This window comes from Bos javanicus, chromosome X (genome assembly GCF_032452875.1).
Source record: "Bos javanicus breed banteng chromosome X, ARS-OSU_banteng_1.0, whole genome shotgun sequence".
NCBI classification, from domain to species: Eukaryota; Metazoa; Chordata; class Mammalia; order Artiodactyla; family Bovidae; genus Bos; species Bos javanicus.
In genome coordinates this window covers 8,568,627-8,591,769 of record NC_083897.1, presented here as the reverse complement: position 1 = coordinate 8,591,769, position 23,143 = coordinate 8,568,627, and the positions used below count along the sequence as shown (strand labels likewise).

Here is a 23,143-nt window from a genome sequence, read left to right as displayed (position 1 = left end):
TTTCACAACATTTTCTTTTTTTTTAAGAGATATAGGAAGCAAATATTAACACCTCTTAAATTGGGGTGGTAGGTGCACAGCAGTTTGTAATGATTTTCTGAGTTGTCTTCCATTTGAAATCTTTCATAAATTAAAACAATGTTAAGTCAGAAGTCGGGCTTAGAAAACAACTTTCAAATTTATACCTGATAATTCCATTTTAAAAAGTGTTTGATTGATTTAAATAAGGCTTTCACTCACAGAGACAGTGTTCAAAATATTTAACAACCTCTAAGGCATAGGAACCAACATATCAGGATATGTACCAGCGTTGGCCCTGAAGTAGAGTCTTTCGGGACCCCTGCAGTGGCCAGTATTAACTCCTTATTTTCTGAACTGATTGCATTTGAGGATCTTCCATTAGCTACAGAGCTCACCAACACATCTAGTGTGTGTCTGTAGGTGGAGTTCCCTAAATGGCTGACATTGAACTTCCTCAATATTAAAGACCCTTTGATGTAATGAGTCAGCTTTATTGTTGACCAAAGAAAGTCACTGTTTCCTTGGGAGTGAGTCCTGGCCCATTTAAAGTTTCCCTCTGAGGAATCAAAGGCTTAATAATTCAAATGAGAGGTTATCTTCAAGCCCCAAATATCAAAGCCTAGCCAGAAAGCCCCAGTGTTATTTGCTCTATTTTTCTTCCAGTTTCGTTTGCTAGCTATTCCATTTGGTTTTTCAAAAGGCTTGTTAGACTGTGTAATAGGTTTTTGGGGAAAGGAAGGTGAGTGGGTGCCCCATTTTACCAGTGTTTACTCAGGAAAGAAAGCTGATCACAGCACTAATTTCCCTTAGTGGGCAGGAATCATTCCTCATTCTGGAAGGCATCTCTAACCCAAGGATCTGCTCCTCCTACTTCTCCCCCCGCCCCAAGTCAAAGAGCCACCAGAATGTCTTGTACCAAGACTGCCTACTTTGGTTTCTATAATCTTTTCTGTGTACTCTTGAACAAAGTCAAACCAGAACTGTAGGCAGGCAATTGTCCCAGCCCTACCTTAGGACCTCAAAAGTGCCTCCCACCTTTCCCAAAGTGGGAAAACTGGCAGCATTTCTGGGGTGAGAGGTCTGAATAACGGCTACTTCTAAATCTTCTTATTTTAGCCTGTTAGGCTTAAATTTTTGAGAAACCAGAGATCAGCATCTAGCACCCTCAAAATCTTGATGTTGTCAGGGGGTGGGGTTGTTCGCTTTTGTTTTTTGTTTGTTAGGTTGTTGTTGTTTACTACTACTGGGCACTATTTTATTTCCCAAACATATCTGGTCTAGTTTTAACAGTATGACTTTATTTAAATAATTTATTTGAATTCTTTTTAATTAACATGTTACCAAAACCACTGCCTTCTGAGTTGGCCCAAAAGTGATATCTTCTTAGTTCTAGGAAATGCTAGCTATATTTTGAACAGTGGCATTAAGGAACCTTTGCAGTTGCAAAATGTTATCTGGAAGTATTTGTAAATGCCTCTGTTTCCTTTTATTTTACCTTCTTTATTAGACTCACTGACTGTTATGAATTTGTTTTTTCCCTAAATGCTCAAATCATTCTCTTTTTTAATATAGACCTTAGTCATTTATTATTCTATAAATACACAGGAACTATGCTAAATGCTTTCATCAAATATGGGAACTGTCTCTTGTTACAACAAAGATCTGGCCATCGAGCAGGTGTCCAGAGGTGCCATCATCTTAATATTTTCAACACATTTGTGTGTGTGTGTGTGTGTGTGTGTGTGTGCGTGCGCACATGCTCAGTTACATAGTCATGTCTGACTCTCTGCAACTCCACGGACTGCAGCCCACCAGGCTCCTCTGCCCATGGAATTTTCCAGGCAGTGGGTTGCCATTTCATACTCCATGGAATAATTCCCAACCCAGGAATTGAGCCAGCTCTCTTGCATCTCCTTCATTGGTAGGCATATTCTTTGCTGCTGCTGCTGCTGCTGCTAAGTCACTTCAGTCGTGTCCGACTCTGTGCGACCCCATAGACGCACCACCTAACTAGTGTCAATGAGACACTAGTGTCAGTGACCCACTATACTATTTATAACACTCCCACTGATTTTAGCTACTCTGTCAGACCCATGTCATGCTCCTGGTATATCTTATCAGGAAAAGAACCATGTTCACTGACCTTCACTGTTTTATTAAGCTTTTCAACAGCAGACAGTCTGGTCTGCATTGGGAAATTTGAAAATTATAAGTGGAGTAAAAAGGCTTGATCCCTGCCTGTGAGTGAAATATGATCTGGTTAGGGAGACAAGAGAGGAATCACTCAAGGAGGCAGTAATCAACTTTAGGTTGTGTGATGCAAACTGTAAGCACTGGAGTGGCTCAGAGAATGGAGAGCTGGGGGGGATTTGGAGAAGAGGGAAGAGGAAAATGAGCAGAAGGGAGAAGATGTGTAAGAAAGAAAAGGAATCTGAAAAAGGACAGGACACATGGGAAAAGAAAAACTGGGAACAGATTCTAACCTTCTTCCTGATAGGTTAGGAAAATGTAAAAATGAATGATATCAATGCACAAGGCAAAGAAGTAAGGAAGGGTAGGGCTGTGGAGAGCAAAGAGGCATCGTAAGTGGGAAACGAATGACTCAGCTCTTCCTACAAAGGTTGGGGTGATCTTGAAATGGATTTGTTAAAATGGCCCTATCTCAGTATGTAAAATGCATTCTTAAGTGTAGGTGAAAAAGCTTCACATTCTTAGTTACAGGCCAAACTTGAGATTTGCAACCTAATGGCATATACCTGTTGTGATCCTCATTCATACTCACTTGTATTGGTGGAATAACATCTCTTCTGAGAGGCTCAGATTTCCACCATCAGACAAGACCAATGAAATTGACATCACTGACAAGGAAGTATCTCCATCAAGGTATTTGCAAGTCTTGCATATTATGATTATTGAGGCTAGACTTGGCACTGTGTCTTAAAAGATGAGTAGGGGAGCCACTGGCTTCCCCAGTGGCTCAGGTGGTAAAGAACCTTCCTGCCAATGCAGGAGATGCAAAGAGACGCAGGTTCAAACCCTTTTGGGAAGATCCCCTGAAGTAGGAAATGGCAGTCCACTCCAGTATTCTTGCCTGGGAGATCCCATGGACAGAACAGCCTGGTGGGCTATAGTCCATAGGGTCGCAAAGAGTCAGACAGGACTGAGCACACATACGCACACAGGATCTGGATACTAGGAGAAGAAAAGGGTATTTCCAGGCACAGGAATAGTGCAGACAAATATGTGGTGATGGGAAAGTGAAAGATGTATTTCAGAATAGACCAGTCTGACTGGAAAAGTAGCACAGGGCCCTGTACAGACTGATGGTCACCACCAGCATGGAGGAGATGCTGAGAGAACTACACAGAGGGTTCCTGCCATCTAAGTGCTGAAGGAGGTCATCATGTAACAGATAAACTGAAACAAGATGCCAGAAAACTCACAGTTAACAAAAACAGAAATATTAACAGCACTTGTGGTAGCCTTTCAAAAAGATTTCACAGACTATTCTGTTCTGATGTTATTTTATTTGGTCTTTACAGTAATCCACTGACGTGTGCAGCTTGGCTTTTCTCCTCACCATTAGACAAAAACAAAACCCCAAAGACTGGGAGATTATATAAATGTTTGAAAGTCAGAGGGAGTCTCACAACAGGAGCTCCTAGCTTCTACCCCCAGACTCATTCTTCCTCCTCTCACAGCTCTCCTGAACATGGCTGGGTGATTGAACTTGGAGGGAAAAAGGTGTGGAAATGGCCTTGGAAACCCCAGTCTCAATCAAGATAAGGCCAGAGATGTCACCAGCCCCCTTTGAACAACAAATCCCAATTTTTTCACTCCCTTTCAATGTAACCTTCTTCTGCACACAGATTGTCAAACTTGTAGGCCAGAGCGTGGAAAAGAAATAAGTCCAAAAGTTGTCTCATCAGACTACTGCTTTGCTTCATTTTTTTCTTTTACTCACCTAGCATATTTGTGTTTGTTAATGTTCTGATCATGTATTTTTGGTGGAGTCTAACCAGATGGTCCTCCTGAGTACCTCTTTAAACTTCATTTCAAAGGTTTGAAAATTGTATTCACAGAGTGTTCATCATCCTGCTTTACCTTTGACGAATGATTGTCTACCACTTCTGACTTCGTGAACTCCTCTTCTAGCATTAGGTTCATTAGTCAAGATATACGGGTGTTGGAAGAATTTTAAATGGGCCTTCCATGTTGTCTTTGAATAGGTACTCCAAGCAAATAATTATCCTACAGAAATTTTCATTCTTCTTGAGTTAGCCCACTATTGTGAATAGTAAGCACTGTCAGACTTAATTCCTCATATCCTTCTTTAATTGAGTATTCAGGCTAAGGTATTCTACTTACTTTGCTCTTTTTTTTTATCAGAACCTCTTGGTCATTTACATATCTTGAAAGAGACTCATTTCCCCCCAGAGTGCAACAACTGCAATCAGTTTTTTGCTGCTCCATGGGCAATAAGTGAACCTTCCTCCTCGGGCTAATTGTTCATATAAAGTTCTTGTGCGGTGGTTTGTTTCCTTAGGATGACCGAGGCATTTCCTCAAATTGTATCTAAGAAGTGTCCCAGATATACTTGCTTGATATTTGAAGAATTTTTTAAGCAGGAGATATAAAATATTCAGTTCGTGTCCCATCAACCTCATTTATCCCATATGTACTGACTCCCCCGAAATCTGAACTTGCAGGCATTTTTGAGCAAGAAGTCTAGCACAAAAATAAAACATGAGGTACTCATTTCAACTTGAACTAGAACCATCTACTTAACCAGTTGCTCACACACACAGACACACACACACCTCTATAAAGCAAGGAAAAAATAACTCACACTATCCTTAGAGTTTGACGTCACTGTGAAATTTTGAGACACCAGTACCACCCCCAGCACAGGGTCTCCCTGAGCCAGTTGCAGAGCTTGGGGCTTCATTTATTTGATCCTCTGGATGAAAGCTTTAGTCATCTTGTAAAAGCCTGAAGGCCTTAACACCGATAGCTCAGTACTGCCGTATTTCCCCTCAGCTAACAAAATTATTTTCAACCACTGCCTTCTGTCTGTGGTGAATCTAACATAGGGCCTTCTGCCTGGGCAAGGTTTATAGAATGCTTTTTGGACTTAAAGCTTCTATGTCTGTCTGACCTAGAAGAGCTTAAAATTTTGAAGCAAAACCATGTGGAAATCTTTGTTTATGGTTCTAAGGCTGAGAAAAGTCACTTTCAGAAAGAATTAGAGCAACAACTGAGCAATTAGGACACCACTTAGCACAACCATAATACTTCATCCTCTTCAGTTTTAGTTGCTCAGTCATATTCAACTCTTTGCGATCCCATGGACTGTAGCCCACTAGGCTCCTCTGTCCAGGGGATTATGCAGACAAGAGTACTGGAATGGGTAGCCATTCCCTTTTCCAGGGGATCTTCCCAAGCCAGGGATCGAACCCTGGTCTCCTGCCTTGCAGGCAGATTCTTTACCAGCTGAGCCAGCAGGGAAGCCTCTTCAAAGGGCTCTCATTTCATTGGCTCTTGTGAGCTTCACACCATTTAACAATGTGAATGGGTAGTGGGTAGGCTGTGGGTTGGGAAGTCAAGACAAGTCCTACAACTAATCTATCCCAGGTCAGCCTGAAGCCCAGATCCCCTGATGTGACCCTTCAGCCAGTGTTCTCTCTGCTTTCCCTTATGTGGTCCAGAGTGAAGCAAATTAAGGTGAAATCTTGAGACACTGCTGTTTTCTTAGAACTCCTAAGATTAGAGCAAGGTTGGCAGAGATCATAAGATCATAACCCAAAGTTGTGTTGATACAGTAGAGTGGCTTTGCAGGGAACCTGAGCTATTCAGTGTAGCTGTCTACATGGACCAAATTCATTTTCAGTTAATTTTTTTTAATATTTATTTATTTGATGCTGGAGACGGTGTAAAGGAAAGGGAACCCTCTTACACTGTTGATGGGAATGCAAACTAGTACAGCCAGTATGGAGAACAGGGTGGAGAGTCCTTAAAAAACTAGAAATAGAACTGCCATATGACCCAGCAATCCCCCTGCTGGGCATACACACCAAGGAAACCAGAATTGAAAGAGACATGTATATCCCAATGTTCATTGCAGCACTGTTTACAATATCTAGGACATGGAAGCAGTCTAGATGTCCGTTGGCAGATGAATGGATAAGAAAGTTGTGGTACATATACACAATGGAATATTACTCAGCTATAAAAAAAAATACATTTGAGTCAGTTCTAATGAAGTGAATGAAACTGGAGCCTATTATACAGAGTGAAGTAAATCAGAAAGAAAAACACCAATACAGTATATTAATGCATATATATGAAATTTAGAAAGATGGTAATGACAATCCTATATGCAAGACAGCAAAAAGACACAGATGTAAAGAACAGACTTTTGGACTCTGGGGAGAAGGCGAGGGTGGGATGACTTGAGAGAATAGCATTGAAACATGTATATTACCATGTATGAAATAGATCACCAGTCCAAGTTCAATGCATGAAGCAGGGCACTCAAAACCAGTGCACTGGGACAACCCGCGGATGAGATGGGGAGGGAGGTGGAAGGGGGGTTAGGACAGGGGAGACACATGTACACTCATGGCTGACTCATGTCAATGTATGGCAAAAACCACCACAATATTGTAAACTAGTTAGCTTCCAAATAAAATAAATTAATTAATTATATTTATTTATTTGGCTGTGCCGGGTCTTAGTTGCGACATGCAGACTCTGAGTTGCAGCACATGGGATCTAGTTCCCTGACCAGGGATTGAACCTGGGCCCACTGCATTGAGAATGTGGAGTCTTAGCCACTAGACCACCAGAGAAGTCCCACATCTGCCACTGATTTGATCCATGGTCCTTATTGATATCATGGCATGTTTTATTTGGTTCAAAATAGATGTGCTTCATTATCAATGTGTGACAATTAAGTCTATAATTCAGCAAGATTTACTGAACATTTGTGCCCAGGTCTACTGGATTTGTTGAGACATAAAACTAAAGCATAAAATCTAGTTCTTGCCCTCAAGGAGCTTATTGCCTACACAGAGTGTGATTGAAGAATTCACATTAAAAAAAAAAAAATGCTTCCATAGGTTAGAAAACAGAGACCAGAAAGAAGTGGAGTTTGCAGAGAAGGCTTCCTGGAAGAGAAACATCTCATAAAAACCTTGTAAGATGAACAGGGTTTGAGCTGGTGGTTGGTGAATGTAATAGTGAGACCAAGCAAACAACTATAGATTCCACACACACGATATCTCAATAGCTTAACAACACAGTAGTTTATTTCTTGCTCACATCACAGTCCAATAAACATTTCCTGTGGGACTGGAGAAATCCCCACTCCTAGCAGTGACTCTCGAACCAGGCTCCTCCCATCCAGAAGCTCATCAATCCCTTAGGCTCGGAGTCCTCCACTGGGCACTCTGTATCCAGCCAACCAGCCTAGGAGGAGGGGTGCTCTATAGAGGAGCTCAGCTGAAGTTTTTATCACCTAAAAACCACAGGGGGCCAGGTTTAGAACTAGCATATATTCTTTCTTCCTACACGTAACTGCAGAGGACGCTGGGAAACATTATCTAGTTCTATTCTCAGAAAAATAAATAGGATGACCCAAATACATAGCACTGTCTCTGTCATACTAAAGAGGGAGTTTTGCAAAACCAATACAATATTGTCAAGTAATTAGCCTCCAATTAAAATAAATAAATTTAAATTAAAAAAAATAAAGAGGTAGTTTTCTGAAGGAAGGATGAAGAAGACAAGGGTGGCAGAGCAAGAGAAAGTCAAATTCAGCTTGGACAGTTTTCTGGTTTGATTTGACTAAATTTGATGAACTTGTCACAAATTCTGAGCTTTGATCTTGGTGGGAACAAAAGAAGGTTCATTCTTAGCAAGTATTATATCACTAGCCATCCATTCATCATTTTCCCGTGATGACAGTCATAGCTAGATTTGATTATCTTTGTTTTCTCAGCACTTAGAAACCAAGACATAACTTTTTAAAAATAGAATTCACTGTTTTAGAGCAGTTTCAGGTTCACAGAAAAATTAAGCATAATCCTTATACCCTGAAACCAATCTGTCTGATACTCTAATAGTGGAAACATGCTATTATACTTTTGTCCAAACTCAGACTATGTCCAACAGTGAGAGTGAGCCCTAATGTAAACTGTGGTTTTTAGGTGATAATGATTTGTCAACGTGGGTTCATGAATTGTAACAGACTTACCAGTCTGCTGCAGGACCTTGATAGTGGGAGAGGTTTGGGGGGTGGGTAGAGGAGGCTGGGGGTAAATGGGAAATCTCTGCATCAGTACATAACTTCTCATGGCTGTGCTGTACTGGTTATTAGATTTATTCTAGGCTCATGGATCTTGTCTGCTCACGGCCTCTTCACTGACAATATATCCCTCCTGATTGTCCTCTAGCAAGCAGCATAAATTGGCAACTCAGGGAATAAATCCAGTTCAAAGATATGATTCATTTGGCCCACACTGTGTCTTTCTTTAAAAATAAATAAATGTTGAGTGCGTTTAGGTAGGACATGCTGTCTTTAGTTAACCTTTGTTTCCCTAGAACCTGTATAATCTAACACCTGACCTAACTTACCAACTTATGTCACCCACCTGTTCCCTGATGATATATGAGTTTGTGACCCTTGTTTTTGAGGTCTCCTTTTTATTTAGTAGATCATAAATAATAGTCAAGTTACCAAAGTCCCCATCACACGGAAACTAATTTCATGAGACTCACCAGCTCTACAGGAATGAAGCCACAGAATATCTTTGAAGAATAATCCTAAAGAGGTCCAAGGGATCTACAGAAATAACAGAATGCTTAGCATTTGAAAGAAGGGTCATGGTTCACTCTGACAATCTAACAAAAGCCATGGACCATCTTCTCATGGTGATACTCATACACAAAACATTTTGTAGATAATGTCATGGAGTTCTTTGATCCTCTGAAACAAGTCTGTACACTGCCCCTGTGGTAGAGTGATCGATAGCCCCATTTAGGCTTCTTGGGATGGTGATGAAAAGAATGGACATTAAAGTCAGACAAACAAGGACTAAATCTAGCATTTTCTCGGTAGGCAACCTGGAGTTAGTCATTTGACCTCTGAACATCTATTTCCTGACATGTATTAAGTAAGTGAAAGTTGCTCAGTAGTCGTGTCTGACTCTTTGCGGCCCCATGGACTATACCGTCCATGGAATTCTCCAGGCCAGAATACTGGAGTGGGTAGCCTTTCCCTTCTCCAGGGATCTTCCCAACCCAGGGACTGAACCCAGGTCTCCCACATTGCAGGCAAATTCTTTACCAGCTGAGCCACAAGGGAAGCCCAAGAACACTGGAGTGGGTAGCCTATCCCTTCTCCAGTGGATCTTCCTGACCCAGGAATCGAACCGGGGTCTCCTGCATTGCAGGCAGTTTCTTTACCAACTGAGCCATCAGGGAAGCCCTGACATGTAATAGGTGCAAAATAAATCCTGAATAAATTAATAAGTGAGGAGAAAAACAGCTTTCTCAGTGAACTTTTAGGAAAATAGTGGTGGTGGAGATGAGAGAGCTCTTCATTCACTCTGCCTTGCCCTGAAGGCTCAAGCTTTGAGAGGATCAGAAGCCGCAAAAAAGACAAATGACCTTACCTGTCTTTCCCTCAATCACAATTCTTGGTCAACTGGCCCACCTATCTTATGATGTCTCTGAGTGCCTTCTGAGTCTTGAAAGAGAGGACATATCAGTCTGAATGCTTATCATTTTTAATTTGCATTTAAATTCCTTGGAAATTGACCTTTACTGTTTAGAACATACTGTAACATTTTTTTATTAAATAGTCATGTGATTAAATACCTCACACTGTTCTCTAGTCATGTAATGTTACAGTAAGTTTATTAGAATCTCTTCTTGAGGAACTCCCATTCTCATTGTTAACCACACAGTGAAATAATCTCAGCTGGTCATTAAGCTCTGCTTCCTTCCAACCCTAGTAACATCCAGATATGTGTAATCTCTCCAAGTTCTAGAAGCTCCATTTAGTGTCTACCTAGCAAGATAACTTAATAGGCTTATTGTGCAGAAGTAACTTGGCCCTTTCTGATCCCAGTAGGTAATTGTAAGTGGACAGTTGTTAGATCAATTGGGAAATGGACTTTTCTGCTTAGTTGAGAATTGCCTTATAGACCACACATATGATGCCAATTTTCAGAGAATTGAAATGCACATAAACAAAGCAAAATATTTTAATCTCTCTTTGATTTAAAGGGCACTTTACAACCTCCTGGTTAATGTCAGCTACACAATTCGGTCCTCTCAGTATTGGAGATTTAGCTGATGCCATATTTGCACTTAAGATATTTGCTGAAAGTTTATTTTGAGCATTTACCTCTGTCTCATAAAATTAAAGAGCAGATTGTGGCAGGGGGAAAAAAAGCAGTATTTCAGTTTTCTGGTTGCTAGGGCTATAGATGGAGAGAATTTTATGACTACTTTCCAAAGCTTATATCATGCAAGAAGGTTCATTTTTAATACAGAAATAATAAAAATGTAGGTGGCCTCAACAGCTGTAATTTTTATAAATTAAATACAGAGATGCCTTCTGCCAACATTTGAAATTGGCATTCTGCACAGCCCAAAACTCTGATCTTCGCTGTTATCTAATTTGGGATTTTAGCTACTATTTCCAGGCTATTAACCTCCACATCTGGACTCCTAGTGATACCACATCAGGCTGCCCCTACTGCTTCACTATCGATCAGCAGCAGCCTCTTCCCCAACAGGTGATAAATTTATTAGTAACTATCCAGGCTGCCCCAGCTTTAGGCAATTGCCTTCTTAAGAATTATAGTATTTATTCATTGGAGGATAATAAGACAAGAGAAGAAGTCAAATACTTTCGCCCGTTAATTTGCAGCTGTTTCATATAGAGCTATGCTTCACAGAGAAAAGAGCCTGCAGTTCAGATATAATGTCCCCTACTTTGCATAAGACACTGTGAATAATTTTTTTTTACAAGATGCACTTTATTTATGAGCAGTTTCCTCCATAGAAAGAGCTGGTTAGGGCTTAATGCTGATGAATGGAGACAGCACCATTCACACTTCCAGGTTATGGTCTGTCAGTGCTTTCATTATATGCACTAATTTACAAGGATTTATTTATTTTCTTACAAATGTAAAAATGTGCTCCAAGCTAAACATGCTGTCTGGGCGCCTGAGTGCAGTGCTTTCCTTGGTGGGGATGGGGTGGGGTGGGGACTCAGCTGTCTTGTCTTGTTCTTCCCACCTCCACCCCCACCCACCCCGCATCACCGCCGAACCTTGTGGTAATAGCACAGATCTCTACGTTTTTGCTTGCTCTAAAAATGAATCCTGGTTAACATTTTAAACCCTGGAAGCGATTTTCTCAGTGCCCGTTCAAATCCGTTCTCATTCAAAGACTGTGCCTTCCATTGTGTTTTAAGTGCTAATGAAAACCCTGTCAAGTAAGCACAGCAAGGGACATGACCCTTGGAACAAATTATGCCTGCAACATTGGGTAACAAATTTTGGAAAGCTGGGTATAACTATATCAAAATCTGAAAGTCATATTGAATCTGCAAGATCTTGCTGGCCCCAGATGGCTTTATGTGATCTGAAATCACTCACATCCCCATCTCCAAAGAATAAAACTTAAGATATACTGGGCATGAGCCACCGCCTCCCACTCACTCTAACAAACAGTAGTAGATCATACTGCATCATCAGCATCCCTGGGCTGTAAGAATACTCATTATGTGAGATGACCCCTCCCTCCACCCTCCCACCAAGTAATGGCGGAAATAATTCTCTTTTTTCTTGCCTGTGATTTCATTTGGTTTTTAACCTCAGTGAAAATTAAAAACCCCTTAAACTTTGCCAGTGAAGAGTTTGTAAAACTAATTGTTTGGGGAATTTGTGTGTGGGGGTGGGTTGGTGTAGGAAAATGAGAGGAAATGAAAATATGCACATATAAAATATGCCTAGATGCCTTAAAAAAAACTATCACACAGTCCCTCAAAACTCTTTCTACTATTTCTTTTTCAACTCCAAATGTCAATATAACCCAATTAAATTTAATTAAAGAACCTCACAAAAAGGAGTATTTTGGAATTTGGACAGTGATAAAAGAAATTACCACACAAATATATGAAAGGAGAATATCCTACAAACCATCAGCCAAATAAGCCCTGGAGGCCAACAGTAAGTATTTAATAAGCCTCATCTGTGGAGTTCAGCTGAGATGTACAGAGAGAGAGCAGTTCAGTGTTTAGAAGTTCACAAAAATTAAAAGCGGGAAAACAATGTAAGTCCAAGATTATCCTCCTCAGAGCAGGACAAACTCCACCCTCTGATGGGGATAAAGAGTGTAGTAGTCAGGAAACAGAATTATCCTCCCTGATGTCAGCATCAAGACGTATGTTCCTGTATTGCTAGTTTCTGTAGGAATACACTTATTTCTCTATACCTGTGGGAATCTGTTTCAATTTTCAGGGATTTGATTCTCCAAGTTTATCACCTCCCAGTTAGAGCGACACTGAGTCTTACTGTCCATGTACATGGGTTCTTTGTCCTTTGATTCTTATAGAACTTGCACAGTGTTTGATGTGATTTCATAGACTTGAAGCATATCTACTCTTAGCCTTTCTCTCTCCAGACTTGATTCTTGATTTCTCAGTCCATCCTTTTATGACAGCAAAATTTCCAAGTTCACATTCAGTGATGTTGTATACAGAAGCCATAGAAGGTGATCCCAAATCACAGTCCTGCCACACACCAGAGCAAGCATTCAAGAAATTGATTTTGATAAAACACAAAAATAAAAAGCAAAGATACTCCTTGGTTCATCTTCAGTCCAGATATTCTGGAGATGAAAGAAATGTTCATGTACCTTTGACCTGCCCCAGTCTTAAAAGTGGTTTATTAAAAAAAAAAAAAAAAAAACCTCCCTAAAGGTCTTTGTTGAAAGTGAAAATGTTAGTCACTGAGTTGTGTCAAACTCTTTGTGACCCCATGGACTGTAGCCCACCAGGCTCTTCTGTCCATGGAATTCTCCAGGCAAGAATACTGGAATGGGTAGCCATTCCCTTCTCCAGGGGATCTTCCCGACCCAGGGATGGAACCCGGGTCTCCCGCATTGCAGGCAGATTCTTTACCATCTGAGCCCCCAGGGAAGCCCATAAGGGAACTATGGTCTGTCAAGGTCTTTATGCCTCCAAAAATAATAAAGGGACTTATTGACATGGAATTCCCCTTGTCTGGATGTGCTGATTTCCTTGGTGAACTCACCAAAACATAGATGACTTTAGAGGCATTCAGGGAAACTTAAAATGAATCTGTAACTTCTGTAGATCTTAAGGATTAATACTTCATGAAGAACATCAGGATTAATCAAAATACATCATAAAGTCAAGCCTTAATATTAACCTCCTGCCAAAGAATTAGCTCATCTAAAAGCAGTTTATTAAGCTGGGTTTATAAACTGTCTTGGAGAAGGCAATGGCACCCCACTCCAGTACTCTTGCCTGGAAAATCCCATGGACGGAGGAGCCTGGTAGGCTGCAGTCCATGGGGTCGCTAAGAGCCGGACACGACTGAGCGACTTCACTTTCACTTTTCACTTTCATGCATTGGAGAAGGAAATGAAAACCCACTCCAGTGTTCTTGCCTGGAGAATCCCAGGGATGGGGGAGCCTGGTGGGCTGCCGTCTATGGGGTCGCACAGAGTCGGACACGACTGAAGTGACTTAGCAGTTAGCAATAAACTGTCTTTAGATGAGTTCACTCTTTGCCAGGAAAGTTATTGTGAGTGTGTGTGTGTGTGTGTGTGTGTGCGCGCGCGCATACGCACGCATGAGCACTGAAGGGATATGCTTGTTATCACAGATCTTCCTAACTTTAACATACAGTCTGAGTTTCACAGGGTCTGAATAAAGGAGAGATGGGAAAAGGCAGACAAAGACTAAATTGTAGACTAGTTTTAAAGTAATATCATGTGCTTATTTTCAAAGTAGCAAGGGAAACAGGAGTTGAACGATATGTTCTTTATCATGACTGACTCTCCTTAAATGCATTACGTTATTAGATATTGGTAACAGCCTAGGTGTAGAATAGCCAACTCATGCCAGTGTGTCCAGGATTGTCTCACTTTGCCTCATGTGTGCATACCTGCTCAGTCACTTCAGTCACATCCGGCTCTTTGCGATGCCATGGACTGTAGCTTGCCAGTCTTCTCTGTCCATGGGTATTCTCCAGGCAAGAATACTCAAGTGGGTTACAGTGCCCTCCTCCAGGGCATCTTCCCAACCCAGGTATCGAACCGGCATCTCTTATTTCTCCTGCATTCGCAGGTGAGTTCTTTACCACTAACTCCACCTGGGAAGCCCGAACCCTGCCTCAGTCCCAAGCAAACCAGGACAGCTGATCACTTTAGCCAAGGAAGGCAGTAAAAGGTGTTTTGAGACCAATTTCCAGCATGGCAAGAACTGCCACCACCACCACCAAGCAATTCTACACCAGTTGGGTGTACAACAATTTCACTCAATTCTGACATGATCTACCAGCAAATAGCATCAGATCCTACAGCTTAGGGTGTCGGTCCTGCAAGGCTGCTTCCCCACCACTTCAGAGGCCAGTCAAAAGTCCAGGTTGTCACCTGTGTTTCTGACACCTCCCTTTTTGGGTTCCATTAATTTGCTAGAGCAGGTAACAGAACTCAGAGAAACATTTTATTCACTAGATCACTTGTTCAGTATAAAAAGATACAACTCAGGAACAGCCAGAGATGCATAAGACAAGGTATGGGGAAAGAGCGAGGAGGCGTCCATGCCCTCTCTAGGTGTGCTGTTCTCCCCACATCTCCATGTTCACCAACCTGGAAACTCTCCAAACCATGTCCTTTTGGGTTTTTATGGAGGCTTCATAATCAGTTCAGTTCAGTTCATTCACTCAGTCATGTCCGACTCTTTGCGACCCCATGGACTGCAGCACTCCAGGCTTCCCTGTCCATCACCAACTCCCAGAGTTTACTCAAACTCATGTCCATTGAGTCGGTGACGCCATCCAGCCATCTTATCCTCTGTCGTCCCCTTCTCCTCCTGCCCTCAATCCTTCGCAGCATCAGGGTCTTTTCCAATGAGTCAGCTCTTCACATCAGGTGGCCAAAGTATTGGAGTTTCAGCTTCAACATCAGTCCTTCCAATGAGTATTCAGGACTGATCTCCTTTAGGATGGACTGGTTGGATCTCCTTGCAGTCCAAGGGACTCTTAAAAGTCTTCTCCAACACCACAGTTCAAAAGCATCAATTCTTCGGCGCTCAGGTTTCTTTATAGTCCAACTCTCACATTCATACATGACTACTGGAAAAACCATAGCCTTGACTAGATGGACTTTTGTTGGCAAAGTAATATCTCTGCTTTTTAATATGCTATCTAGGTTGGCCATAACTTTCCTTCCAAGGAGTAAGCGTCTTTTTATTTCATGACTGAAGCCACCATCTGCCGGGATTTTGGAGCCCCCAAAAATAAAGTCAGCCACTGTTTCCCCATCTTTCTGCCATGAAGTGATGGGACTGGAAGCCATGACCTTTGTTTTCTGAATCTTGAGCTTTAAGCCAACTTTTTCACTCTCCTCTTTCACTTTCATCAAGAGGCGCTTTAGTTCTTCACTTTCTGCCATAAGGGTGGTGTCATCTGCATATCTGAGGTTATTGATATTTCTCCCGGCAATCTTGATTCCAGCTTGTGCTTCATCCAGCCCAGAGTTTCTCATGATGTACTCTGCATATAAGGTAAATAAGCAGGCTGACAATATACAGTCTTGACGTACTCCTTTCCTGATTTGGAACCAGTCTGTTATTCCATGTCCAGTTCTAACTGTTGCTTCCTGACCTGCATACAGATTTCTCAAGAGGCAGGTCAGGTGGTCTGGTACTCTCATCTCTTTCAGAATTGTCCACAGTTTATTGTGATCCACACAGTCAAAGGCTTTGGCATAGTCAGTAAAGCAGAAATAGATGTTTTTCTGGAACTCTCTTGCTTTTTCCATGATTCAGCAGATGTTGGCAATTTGGTCTCTGGTTCCTCTGCCTTTTCTAAAACCAGCTTGAACATCTGGAAGTTCATGGTTCACATATTGCTGAAGCCTGGCTTGGAGAATTTTGAGCATTACTTTACTAGCATGTGAGATGAGTGCAATTGTGTGGTAGTTTGGGCATTCATTGGCCTTGCCTTTCTTTGGGATTGGAATGAAAACTGACCTTTTCCCATCCCGTGCCCACTGCTGAGTTTTCCAAATTTGCTGGCATATTGAGTGCCACACTTGCACAGCATCATCTTTTAGGATTTGAAATAGCTCAACTGGAATTCCATCACCTCCACTAATTTTGTTCATAGTCATGCTTCCTAAGGCCCACTTGACTTTGGACTCCAGGATGTTTGGTTCAGGGTGAGTGATCACACCATCCTGATTATCTGGGTCGTGAAGATCTTTTTTGTACAGTTCTTCTGTGTATTCTTGCCACCTCTTCTTAATATCTTCTGCTTCTGTTAGGTCCATACCATTTCTGTCCTTTATTGAGCCCATCTTTGCATGAAAAGTTCCCTTTGTATCTCTAATTTTCTTGAAGAGATCTCTAGTCTTTCCCATTCTGTTGTTTTCCTCTATTTCTTTCCACTGATCACTGAGGAAGGCTTTCTTATCTCTCCTTGCTATTCTTTGGAACTCTGCATTCAGATGGGTATATCTTTCCTTTTCTCCTTTGCTTTTGGCTTCTCTTCTTTGCACAGCTATTTTTAAGCTATTTGGCTTTTTATGGAGGCTTCATAATCATGGTTGATTAAATTATTGACCACTGGCATGTGAACTCAGTCTCTAGCCCCTAGGTCAGGAGGTGGCCTTCAAAGTCTTCCACTGAGCTTTCTTCTTTGACTCAAGCCCCTCCGGTAGGTCTCCAGTAACATGCTCAGATAAGAGCAACCCTGTGGCAACCATCAGTACTATGAAACGCTTTCTGGAGAGCTGTCGTTTATGGAAGCAAAGAGACCTGAGCCCTCGGAGACTGGTCGCATTTCTCTCTCTCACTACGGGAAATTCTAAGAGTTTTAGGAGCTCTGTGCTAGAAAAGGGAACAGAGACCAAAATTTCCTTATTATATAAATCACAATCTCACAGGCAGATAATCTTTTCCATATTTTACCAAAGAGGAGGCTGAAATTTTCCAAGACGAATGACTCAAAGTCACACAACAGTTGTAAGTGGTGCATTCAGTATTAGAACCCAAGCCTTCTAACTGCCTTTATATAGTTTCCAAGAAACCAGACTTTAATTAACACAGTGTGTAAAACTACTGTGAGAATTTTATTGACTTTTATGTTTTCTCGAAGCTTAACCATTCCTTTTGTGACACCATAATTTTGCTCTCCAGCCCCCTCTTAACAGATAATACAGAAAAAAAGAAAAAACTCAGCCCAGTTTATCAGAATTATTACAGACTCCGCTAACTGACTGTGAATTGATGAAAATAATTTTAGTGCTTTCCAAGTCAGTTATTTCTAACGCAGCTATGAAAATAAGCAGTGGCCTATGCATCTGCACTCTGAAAGCACTGTAACCTACACTGCCTCCCCTGTTTTTTCCCATCTGTCTTAAAGAGGAATTTCTTTTTTCTGTTTGTGGGGCTGAGCAAGTGTCAGGAGAGTGAGTGGCAATGTAAACCCGGACAATGAAATGATGAGACCTGGCTTGATCTCCACGTGTCACACTTTGTCCTTTCTTCTCGATACACGAAGAAGTGGGTGTGTGTCCACACAAACCTCTCCCATTACTGTCCTGTGTGTGCTGAGCAAAATTGAACCCATATGTCTTTAAAATGCCTTTTCATTTCGATGGCTTCTTTGAACATACTGATCTTGGTGCAAATGTGGCCCTTTGGACTACTAATGCCCGTTTGCTCTTCCCCAACAGGCATCACAGTTGATAGGCACGGATTCATTTACTTTGTGGATGGGACCATGATTCGGAGAATTGATGAGAATGCTGTGATCACGACAGTCATTGGCTCAAACGGTCTGACTTCCACACAGCCACTGAGCTGTGACTCAGGAATGGACATCACTCAGGTAGGCACCACTGGTTTTCAAGCGCTATCACCATTTGGCATCATGGAAATGGATAACAATTTTCTCATACAGAAATTAGGTAGAAAGGAAGCCTGGCGTATCCGTTATAACACCAGATAGCAGGAGTTTCTCTTGATGTAAGTGACTTTCTTCCTCCTCTGAAAAACTCCAAATGAGAGAAAAGGGAAAACTAGGATGGGAGTAATGCTAGGCGGAATGCTGGCGTGAAAAGTAAAGTCCAAGTTTGAATCAACTAGAGGGTAAGACCAATTTCATTTATTGAATTATTTTCCAAGATATCTAATTTTATTCTTTTTGAATAATACAGTAACTCCCATTTGGAAAAGCACTGATTACTAAAGTCTTTAGAAATCTTTTTTAATGAATATATGAACATGACTTCTTATTCATGTGTATGTAAATAGCTATTTCTAGGGCATTATTTTTCTTTTTTAAGTAAAAGCAACATTCCCTCTGAGATCTATTTTACATTTATTTAGGAAAGCTTTTTTGCCAATGAGAATAAAAGGGAAATTCAGTGTAGTTCCCATCTGAGTCCAAAATTCTGATTTTACAAGAATTCTAGAAAATCAGGATTAGACAGGTAGAGATTACAGAGCATATAGCACAGTCCCTGCACCTTGTGAACAACTGTCTTAGTTTGCAGAGACAAGAGGTTGGTGTGTTAAATGAGGGAAATAGACTAGACAGTCATCAAAGGGACTTTCAAACTAACTTCCATGAATCTATGACTCTGATGAAGTAGATTACTTATCTTCTCAAATGGATTAAAATAGAAGTTTAGAGTTTTAGAATTGGTGTATCAGAAAGAATGGTTTTGACTATAAGTGATCAGACAAAGTGATTTCAACAAGAAGGTTTCATTAACTCACATCGTAAGATGAGCAGAAGTAGGCAAAAATGCCAGCAGATCACATTGTGTCACATTGACCAGAATTAAATCACTGGCAGGGGGGAAACAGGTTTCCAAAATGGATTCGGAACTGGGGCAGCCTCCCTGAGCATATCGCTACCTAATTCTAGAACCCAAATCAGGGTTCTGTTAGCAAGGAATGAAGGACTGCTGTTTGGTAGGCAACCAGCCATAGTTTCCATAGTTAGGGTACCCCTGCCTCACCCCAGTAACTCAGAAAATACTCAGAGTCAACTACAAAAAATAAAATAAGAATTGGAAGGCCTGGAAAGTGACAAAAGGAATGGACTATCTTTGAGATACAAGTGGATCAGGCTATCCTGGAGCAACCTAACTTTCCATGATGCAAAATCCTGCAGGAGGCAAGCAAGGGGAGCAGTATTTATGGCCATGAGGAAGGGTGTGAATGTGTTTATATGGAGGAAAGGGATGAAAGAGAGAAGGTGCACGTATATGATTCACTTGTGGGATATTTTTTACTTAAAATAGAACACTTAGTATTGCAATCAGTCAGCTGTAGACAATCTATCTGTTTCTGTGTGGCAAAGTTATGCTGAAAAGAGAGTTCTTTGTCTACATAGAGCAAGCACAGGATTGCCATCACCACGAGAAAGGTTCTTTTCCACATAACAGTTCACAAGCCATAATTGCCTCCGTAAAAGCTACCTCACCCCTTTCAGACTGTAGCCCACTGAACAGGAACCTGGTAACCAGGAGACAGACTTACAGTTTTTCTATGGCACTTCACCCCAAGTCTCAATTTCCCTGAAAGGCACCCCTGACTCCTCCCTTCCCTTTTCCTTACATAACCTCAGCATGAGAAAAACAGTTGGGTTTTTTTGGGGGGTGTGGGAGATGGAGAGTTGAGTGGGGTAGGAGGGGGTAGATGTTACAAACCAACAGGACAGCCTAGGAGAGAAATCAGGCTTCATGGGACTTCCCTGGTAGTCCAGTGGTTATGGCTTCATGTTTCCAATGCAGGGAACACAGGTTTGATCCCTGCTCAGGAAACTAAGATCCTATATGCTGCATGGTGGTCAAAAAAAGAAATCAGGCTTCATGTCCAAATTATTTAGCTGCTATCTCCACTGCTGTCCATCACTTCCTGTGGTGTCCTTCAAACACCCTAAAGAGTAACTAGCATCTTTCTTCTTAGGCTGGCGCAAGACAGTGAGGCCAGACTGATTTCTCCTTAAGTGTCCACAGTATAACCTTCCATTTTTATTAGGGGCCTGCTTTTCAGGGTCCCAGTTCTTCCGTCTGGAATTTCCACTGCTGGTCCAAATCCCCTTTTCCACTCTCCTTACACCTTACCTCTTCTTGGTCTCATTCCCTTCCTGAAATTTAACATCACTACATTTACTGTATAATCTGCTCTCTGTTGCCAAGCTATGTATCCAACTGTAAAGAACTGTATGTAAAGTTCTTTAGACAAGCATGGTAAGTGCTCAGCAGGCACAGTTAACATACATACCAATACCAAAGAGATACTATGATGCAATAAGCTTGAAGGAGTAGTGAGAGATGAAGCTAGAGGGTAAGTGGGAATAATGTGGTAAATGACCATATAAGCACGATCGCGTTTCAGTTTTATCCAGTGGACAATGGGGAGCCAATGAGAGCATTAAGCAAGAAAATGTATTTTTAAGATAGTCTTAAACATGAAAATTCTTTTTTAAAACTTTTATTGGAAAATAGTTGATTTACAATGTTGTGCTAATTTCAGGTGTACAGCAGAATGAATCAGTTATACATATACATATGTCCACTCTTTAAAATTCTTTTCCCACTATAGGTCATTACTGGGTTTTGAGTAGAGTTCCCTTTGCTATACAGTAAGGCCTTATTTTATATATATATATATATATATTTATATTTATATTTATATATAAATATTTATATATATATATACACACACACACACACATACATACATACACACACACCAGAGAAGGCAATGGCACCCACTAGAGTGGCACCCCACTCCAGTACTCTTGCCTGGAAAATCCCATGGAGGGAGGAGCCTGGTAGGCTGCAGTCCATGGGGTCGCTAAGAGTCAGACAGGATTGAGTGACTTCACTTTCACGCATTGGAAAAGGAAATGGCAACCCACTCCAGTGTTCTTGCCTGGAGAATCCCAGGGATGGGGGAGCCTGGTGGGCTGCCATCTATGGGGTTGCACAAAGTCGGACATGACTGAAGCGACTTAGCAGCAGCAGCATACACACAAACACACACATTATATATATATATATATATATATATATATATATATATATATATATATTTTATATGTGTATGTGTGTGTGAATGTGCACACTAAGTCACTTGAGTCATGTCCGACTCTTTGCGACCCCATGGACCACAGCCCGCCAGGCTACTCTGTTCATGGGATTCTCCAGGCAAGAATACTGGAGTGGGTTGCCATTTCCTCTTCCAGGGGATCGTCCCAGACCAGGGATCGAACCCGTGTCTCTTATGTCTCCTGCATTGGCAGGTGGGTTCTTTACCACTAGCGCCACCTGGCGGGATTATCAGCTTAATCACATAGTAAGAGCAAATAAAGGATTGAGTGAGATCTTCCAGGGAGGGGATGTAAGGATAAAAAAAGAGAGAGAGAGAGAAGGCTTCAGACCAAATTCCAGCCATATCAATATTCAAGAAAAGGCTAAGGAATAGGAACCCACAAAAAGGAAACTGAGATAAAGAGACATGACAAGTAAGAGGAAAACAAGGAATGTGTGTGGTCAAAAAACCCAGGGAAGTGAGCTTTTCAAAAAGAGGGGAACGATTAATATCAAATTCTGCTTATAGGTCACTAAAATTAGGTAGTTTTTTTTTTTTTTAAGAAGCCATTTGGTTTGACAGCATTTGTGACTCTGATAAGAGTGCCTTTGGTAGAGTGCTAATTAATTGGAGTTGGATGGCAGTGTTAGAGTGGGAGGTGAGGAAATGAAGAAAGTGAAAATAGATCACTCTTTTGAGATGTTGGGCTCATAAGAGGAGGATTTGGCATTGAAACAAACCAGCTCCCAGGTGCGTGCAAGTAAGAACCCAGGTGCGGTACAGGTAGACGAAAGCTGGAAGACACTGAAGGAAATCCTCTGGGTCAGAGTGTCAACCAGGAGGAAGCCAGCATGTGGCACGGCTCATCCTTTGTGGCCAGAGCCTCCCCTGTCTGTTTTGACAGTGGTGGCAGATCGGGGGCTTAGGTTTAGCGTGACTTTACTTAAGCACATGGGCTGTGTTGAGCTAAGGGAAGAAAGCTGAGTAGGGAGCTTCATAACACCTTCCAAGAGGAAAGCCCCAGTTGTTTATAGTGGTACTTACAGTGATCCAGCTGAGCTTACACAGTTCTCAGTTTTATATTTCAGTAAATCAAAATATATTGATGGGTGAGGGTGGAGACAGATGTCTAAATGAAAGCACACAGATTCTGCTGACAGGCACAGGCAGGAGAGAAAAGAGAGGCCTGACTGCAGCATGAAGATTTGAATCAGACCTCATGAAGAGCTTACTGATTCTAAGACTATGTGGCAGCATCATACATTATCGAAAGACTTTATAGAATTACCACCTTTTGAAACTTTTAAGGCAAATGTTGGATAGCAATCATCTATGAACACTTGGAATACATACCTCTCTGGATTCAGGAAGATGGATCAGCTGTTTGCTGAAGATCCTTTACAATATCTTGAATGTTTCTCTACAGAAATATAACCCAAATGCAAAGTTCCTTGTTACTTTTCCTATATTTCAAAACCAAAAGGTCCTGGGACTTAACCCTGGAAGTCCAGTGGTTAAGATCCATGCTTTCACTGCCTGGAGCCCAGTTTCAATCCCTGGTTGGTGAACTAAGATCCCGCAAAAAAGAAAAAGGTCCCCAACAAGGGAAGTCCCATTCATGCTAGCAGAGTACCTCTGGAATCTGAGGTGATGCGTTGGTATTCTGTACTTCTCTGAGACAAACCTGAACCCCTAGAAAGAATCAGTCCTCAGAAGATAATGAATGTCCTCCCTCTA

At 41.5% G+C, this 23,143-nt stretch overlaps 1 protein-coding gene across 3 annotated transcripts in view; it reads left to right on the top strand.

The window, feature by feature from the left end:
* Positions 1–23,143, top strand: part of TENM1 (teneurin transmembrane protein 1) — a 911,501-nt gene that overhangs the window by 815,363 nt on the left and 72,995 nt on the right. For all 3 annotated transcript variants that reach the window (XM_061409574.1, XM_061409573.1, XM_061409572.1), the window contains one exon: positions 18,031–18,185. In XM_061409574.1, coding sequence (XP_061265558.1) covers positions 18,031–18,185 — 155 coding nt within the window. The remainder of the gene's footprint in view (positions 1–18,030; positions 18,186–23,143) is intronic.